This window comes from Sprattus sprattus, assembly GCF_963457725.1.
Source record: "Sprattus sprattus genome assembly, chromosome: 8".
NCBI classification, from domain to species: Eukaryota; Metazoa; Chordata; class Actinopteri; order Clupeiformes; family Clupeidae; genus Sprattus; species Sprattus sprattus.
In genome coordinates this window covers 9178454-9185726 of record NC_137927.1, presented here as the reverse complement: position 1 = coordinate 9185726, position 7273 = coordinate 9178454, and the positions used below count along the sequence as shown (strand labels likewise).

The following is a 7273-nucleotide window of genomic DNA, read 5'->3' as shown; positions in this document are numbered from 1 at the left end:
GAGATCTAATTTCCATTCATCAGTGGGTCTCGTCATGGAGCTCCATCTCTGGGCTGTTGGAAATCTCATTAGTGTAAATCAGAGGGGCCTAGTCATAGAGCTCCATCTCTGGGCTGTCAGAGATTTCCTTACTGCACATCAGAGGGCCCAGTTGCAGAGCTCCATGTCTGGGCTGCCAGAGATCGTATTCGTGCACATCAGAAGGCCTGGTCATACCTAGGCCATCAGTGCTGACACATTTAGACGTGAGAAAAAAAAAGAAAAAAAACACATTGTGCTTATGTAAATGAGCCAAGTACATCTGTGTCTCTGATACCTGTATTTCAGTCGAACAAGGAAGACATCTTTTCCCTGTTGCCTTCAGAACAGCATGGCTACTGAAGGTGTTCTGAGCATGTGTATATTCAGCTGATACAGTCTCACAGGTTGGTCCCCAGCTCCACGTCATCACTCGGCTCACACAGCAGAACGTGGAGCAGCATTGTGTTTTTGCGATGCAGGCCTACTGGCATCACTCTCCATCAGGGCTGAGGGACACATTATGGTTGTAGCAGTTTGCCTAGTCACGGAGCTCCGTCTCTGTCCCGCCAGGAATCTCACCGAGAGATGTGGCATTGTGATACAAGAGCCCAGTATTGAGACTCAAGAGTATGTCACCCTGAAAAGACATCAATTTCCAGCAAGGCATCTAGAAATGACCTCAGATTTCATGGCCTTAGAAATGACATCAAGGCATGAAATCATGCACACGTGTAAAAGGTTCTGCATAATGGCAAGAACATGAAAATATACTTGACATTTTGTGGTTGTACTGAATTACGAAATAATATCAGTATGAAACAAATATTTAATTGTTTACAAGCTGAGAACCTTTACCATTCATAAATGTCTCTTTTCAAGAGGGTTAAACATTAAACATTTTTTTAACAAATCAACAGGGTTGGCCTGTACACATCCTTACCAAAAGATTAATAATGATTCATTATCAGCATAGTAAGTGATTGATCAGAAATCAGCACTTATATATACAATATATATGCCACACTTCTTTACCATATGCCAACGTATATCACACACTTCTTTACCTTGTCAATATTGCAGACTCCATTCACGCTGACCCTCCGTCTGTGGGACATTTTCATCCTGGAGGGGGACAGGCTTCTGACTGCCATGGCCTACAGCATCCTCCGCTTGCATAAAAGTGAGACACATACACACACACACGCATACACACACGCACACGCACACACCTACACACACGCACACACCTACACACGCACACACACATGCATACACACACACACACATGCATACACACACACAGGCATACACACACACACACACGCGCATACACATACGCACACACACACACACACAGACACACACACGCATACACACATACACACACACACACACGCACGCACATATACATTTACTACTGCTACTTATTACCTGAATCATTTAATGTATGCTGCTGCATAACTCTGTTTCTTGTCTTAACAATTTTGTCCAGCTTCCAAACTCCTTTTTTCAAATTGTATACAGCACCCTGATTTGTATTGCACCATTGTGTTGTGTTCTACTGAATCCAGATGTGTTCTGTATGTGTTTGGATGTGTTCTGCTGAGCTGATGATCATGTTCTATCGGTAGAGCGTCTGCTGAAGATGCCCCTGGAGGACCTGAGGGAGTTCTTGCAGGAGACCATGGCCACTGACTTCCTCATCAGCGACGATGTGGTGGCTGAGCAGCTGCAGGTGTCCATGACAGAGCTGCGCAAAATGAAGCTGGACCTGCCCCCTCCAGGTGGGTACACACACATGCACACACACACACACACACACACACACACACACAAAGAGACACACACACACATGCACACACACACACACACACACACACACACACAAAGAGACACACACAGACATGCACGCACACAAACTGTCACGCCTGCCTGGCTCAAGGCAGACCTGACATTGAATGGGTCGACCACACCGTAGACAAACAAGTAACAAACAAAAGTGTATAAACGCGACGAGGACGGAGGAAGTGTTCCCGGAGGAGTTCCTTGGTTGGACGTCTACACCAGGCTCTCACCACTGGAACAATCCAACCTTGGAACGGCAACGCAGAAAACCAGAGCAGAGCGCAGAGAGAGCGTCCATAGCAAAGCCCAGCCTCTTATAGGCCAGCCCATTAGGATCAGCACTCACACCTGCAGGATGATTAAGGCACAGCCGTAACACAATAAAGGGGCGGAGCCCCTGGCCTGATTAGTAGGGCCGTAACACAAACACACAAACACACACACACACACACACACACACACACACACACACACACACACATAAACACACTGCTGATAACTGTTCTCTCTGCATTTCAGCCAAACCAGAGGAGCTCCCACGTAAGCCTCTTGGCCTAGAGCTCCCCCTGCTGTTGACTCCAGTGATAGCCACTAAAGGCAGCCCATCCTGGCCAGGGCCTGATAGCAGCGCTCCACCCCAGTCTATCCAGCAGGACCTGATCTCCCCTCACGGCAGCTCCCCCTCCAAGCAGCAGCCCCAGCAGAAGATTGTGGGTAGAGACGGCGACCCCTCGCCCCTGCCCTCCCCGGACCCTGTGCTGGTGCACAGTGACGCCCCCCAGGGGGAGTGGCCTCCTCCTCCGTACGCACCTCCGGATAGTGACATCATCACGGACCCATCGGAAAGCAAGGGGTCATGCGAACTCCCGAAAGCCCCGCACCCCCCCACCCCCATTCGCAGCCCCTCCAGCATTTCCCAGTATGAGAACCTTTGTGAGGGAACCCCACCCCACTCTGACCCCCGGAGGATCCGAAAGGGCGGTATCCCCCTGGTCCAGTCCTCCCCACACCTCCCCCTCAGGGACACGTCCTGCCCCCAACTGCCTAAATCTAAATCTCTGAGCTTCTAGCCTAACAGGCTGGAGGCCATTTTGTGACATTTCAGTGCAGTAGAGGAACCAGGATATGAGTCACGCATATAAAACAATGAATATGAATGGAAGACAGCCATGCTCCTGCTTTTTAGAAACTGTACACACAAAAAAAACAGTCCTAGATTTACCAGTCCCTCATGATGGTCAGTTTTTATGTCACGTGTTGTCAGGATAGACATATAATGTACGTCTTTGACTGAGCTGTGGCTTATTTGTGCTTTTTGTCTCAGTATCTCAGTGCTGATTCGCTAAAATGACTGTGTGTCCATGTTGCTTTTGAAATTCTATTGGCCTTTAGCAAATAATATAGTCCCGCCCAGCTCAAGCGTTTGCCTCAGTAATGTGTGTCTGCAACCGAGCAGAGTTACTTAGCAACGGAAACTGTCTCAAGATCCAGTGTGCTCTGAAGAGCGCTCGTCAAATAGGATTGAAGTCATAACGTCCGATCAGACCATATGGTTCCATGGCTCAGGTAAGCATGAGGGAGAAGCTTGTTAATGTGGGCTGGAACCCCCCCCCCCCCTCTAAACTCTAACCTCTCACTGTTCATCTGGTGGGTCAGAGGTTTTTCAAAGTGCACTGGGTTATGTCTGTGTGTTGTCTGTGGCAGATTGTAAATCGTACAAATTTGGATTTTACAGGACACACTAGGAAGGCTCTTCGTCGTCCTGTACCTCTGCTCCCTGTCCTGTATCTGGAGGTCATCACAATGACGTGAAATTTTACCCACTGAGAAAACCACTTCAATCTCCATCGCTCTGTTCCGTTGTCCATACCCTCCGTACCTACCATCCTTAGTTTGAGTATGTAGGGTGTTCCGTTTTCCGTTTTCCCATTTCCCATTTCCGCGTCGAAAAGAAGTATACCCAAAGGACCCGTATCTGTACTCATAACGGTCAAAACGCTGAGTGTGGAACCAGGGTACACTTTCCACACTCAACGGCCGCCATCTTGTCAACGTAGCGGAAGAGGCCGACCCAGGCAGAGCCGCTCAGCTCGAAAAAGACGAACGCGGGGCTTGTCGCGATCGTAATTTCCGGTAAGTGCACCACGGAGTATTAGATTTGGAACAGCACTCACCTGCTGAGAATCTGCGTACCTAGTGAGTGTGTACTGTGTACTGCGTATAAGTATAGGTACGGTAGGTACGGTAGGTAGGGAAAATGGAACATAGCGCATGTTTCTCATACCTTTAGAGGTGAATGAGCTGAAGTGCCCGCAGGTGTTACTGGACATTTCTGGATTCTTTAGGGCTATTTAGGTACTACTTACTTCTAAACATATCATACTGTGGATGATGTCTATAATCAGTAATAATGTACATGTCCTACTGCCTCCCTGCCCCTCAGACAGGGAGGAAAGATTCCCTCTATCTCTTTCTTTCTTTTTCTCTCTCTGTCACTGTCTTTCACTCTCTTTCTCTCTCTCTCTCCGCCTCTCTCTTGCTTTTGTTTCAAACATAGTTGGTGCTTCATCGTTCTTTCTGCTGCGATCTCCTTTTCTACATCGTTGGCTGACGTGTTTAGACCTCATCTCCATTTCTTTGTGTATATGTAATATTTCATCATAAGCTCTCCTTAACGTTCTGATTAACATGTTTTTCTCTTCTGACAGCTTGTTTTATAAATGAAGCAGCCTAGATGTAGATTTGTTCAGCATTTGTAGTATCTGTAAAAAAAGCTATTTTAGTCTTGTAGATATTTTATATAATGTAGTACGCTATATATTTATAAAGAAAATCATTTTAGTAATTTTTACTAGGAACCAGACTTGGCCTTGTGTAGTGATGGGATGGTGCAAGGGGACGCTGATGGTCACCAGGTCACCTCAACTCTCTTTCCTAGACTCCACACACAAGCGCCGGGGTAGAAGCCATCTAAATCTAACTATAACTCAGCTGCACTATCTGCCATAATGGGAACAGGAGAGCATGTTCTGAACCTGGGACATCAAAACTAGGTCAGATCAGCCATGTGAGCGACATAGATGTTCTAAATCTAGAGCAGCTAAAGCGGGCGAATGCTATTTTTCACTCAGTAGAGAGGGTGCTGTCTTGAACACCAAGGTGTTCTTTGGCTGGAAGGACAGCACCTTTAATAAGCCTATGAGAACAACCTTTAAGTGTTCCCCTTCAATAAACGAAAGGACATTCTACAGAACCTGTTAGTATGTGGGACTCATCTGTTACATCAGAAATGGCTAGTGTAATTTTAAGGCAAATCCCCCATGGTTTTCTCCTGATGTGTTTTGTCACATGTCTTCTCCAGTGAGACTAGACACACAGAAATTAGTTAGCCACAAATATGATAGACCCAGACCTCAGCACTTAACCTATTGTTGAGATAGCCTACTCCTGAGGCTCTTATGTTTCTGGCTGTACTCCATGGCGTGGCTTCACTTGTTTTTTGCTAATATGAAGACCTGAAGTGTTTAAAGTGCAGGTGTGTTGTCAGCATCCCTTATGCTCAACTACTCCCCCTGCTGGACAGAGAGGCATAAGTGAACAGCACTGCTTGGTTGGTTGGCAGAGGGTGTATTGCAAGCATGGATAATGCTACGTGATTGAAGAAGGTGCTCCGAATCTCCCCTTAAAGATTTGTAGTTCAGTATACATTTTAAAGCCCAAAATAAATGACAGGTGATTTGTTTTATTGTGTCAGATCAATTCTCCTGTCTCATTGGAACCCAGTGTGTTTACAGATCATGAACACAAAATGTTTCCCTGACTATTGGAAAAAAAATATTAATGATATTTATTCCAGTTTTTTTTTATCTGAAAGTTTAAGCACTTTTATTCGTTTTCTACACAAACATGAGGAATGTGTTTAGAATAATGTTCTATGAAATAATGCCCTTCCCCTTGTAAGGACTTTGGAGACCTCCAGGAAAAATGCTTTGTTTCTATTTTTGAGGTGGGCTTTGTAAATCCATGTTACTTTCTACAACAATGTTAACCACAGTAGATAAAGTAGAGGCTTTTTCAAACATTGGTTGAATGACTTCATTGTGGTGCAATAAATACTTTAATGTTGTTTGTTTATTGCTTTGTGTTATTGCCTGCTGGCAAGTCTTTACTCTTTCTCCTTAAAGTAGGAAAGCTAGCGACACCCTTATTCCGCATTGATTTAATATCATGTTTCGTAATTATCTACTAGTTTCATCACATTGCCCTGATTCATTACATCGGTTTGAACATAATGATTCAGATTGAGGATGACTTACAACACCGATGCCTTTCTTATTGATTCTGCCACATGTAATTGATGGAGTAAACCTGGGCAAATTCGACCTGCCGTGTTAGATTTCTGAAACATCTGCAATGAACTCTGATCAGTGAAGAAAGGATTTGAAGGATTGCTTTGACTAATGATGTCACAGAGGGAATCAGTGAGTCCGCTCTGATTGATTGGCTGCTGCCTCTCCAATGAGAGGCTATGACAGGCACTACACAAGAGACATGTATTAAGTGGAGAGGGTTTTAAATGGTGTGGGCAGAGCTCACCCCTTTCATCATCTAGATATTACCGAGGAACAATTTAGCAAACCTACAGGAAGACAGAACCCCCTAAAATTATACCATATTAAAGACCAAACTTGTAGGTAAAATCTACTGGGATCTACTTGGATCAAGATTGAATGTGTCATACTGCTGTTTTTATACAGTTGGTTTGAGGTGAGATCATATTTTCTCATATATTAATATTCTGTCAATACAATGAAGCCTGCCTTTTGGCAAGTAGACTATCATCACACAAGCCCTGTAGTCAGCAGTGCCACCTACTGGTGTACTGTACCGTGCTGTTACACAGGAAACGAGCATTAATCAAGACCATTAATGATTGCTGTCTCTACAACTCAAAAAGAGACTTGTTTATTAGATTTGGGGATCTGTTTCAAATCAGTATGAATTTCAGCACATTTACCCTGTCTGTAGAAGGTTAAGATTGAATGTGTGTTCAATGCATGCTATTGTAAGGTCATACTGTAGCCAGCAGATGGCCCTAAGATGTCTTGCAATTAGGTTATCAGATGTGTTTCAGGTGATTTATCTCTAGTGAGCTGTTGCATAGATGCTTTAGGGTTGCCAGTTGAACAAGAGGTATATCATGTCTGTGTCCAATCATTGTGCTTTCAGAACATGCTCACTTGTCCCTCTTCTGACACCATCAGTTTTATTTATATAGCGCCAATAACAATGGACATTGTCTCTAGGCACTTCACCTAGCCCAGAGCCTGCACACCCTAGAGCAAGTGCTTAGATGACTGGGGTGAGGAAAACTCCCTTTAACAGAGAGATAGAGATATAAAAGGGG

At 44.8% G+C, this 7273-nt stretch overlaps 1 protein-coding gene across 2 annotated transcripts in view; it reads left to right on the top strand.

Moving 5' to 3' along the window:
* Positions 1-5991, top strand: part of LOC308369554 (USP6 N-terminal-like protein) — a 25878-nt gene extending 19887 nt beyond the window's left edge. For both annotated transcript variants that reach the window (XM_080844038.1, XM_080844039.1), the window contains exons 13-15: positions 1102-1201; positions 1653-1805; positions 2386-5991. In XM_080844038.1, coding sequence (XP_080700164.1) covers positions 1102-1201; positions 1653-1805; positions 2386-2936 — 804 coding nt within the window. In that variant the 3' untranslated portion in view covers positions 2937-5991. The remainder of the gene's footprint in view (positions 1-1101; positions 1202-1652; positions 1806-2385) is intronic.
* The last annotated feature ends 1282 nt before the right edge of the window (positions 5992-7273 follow it).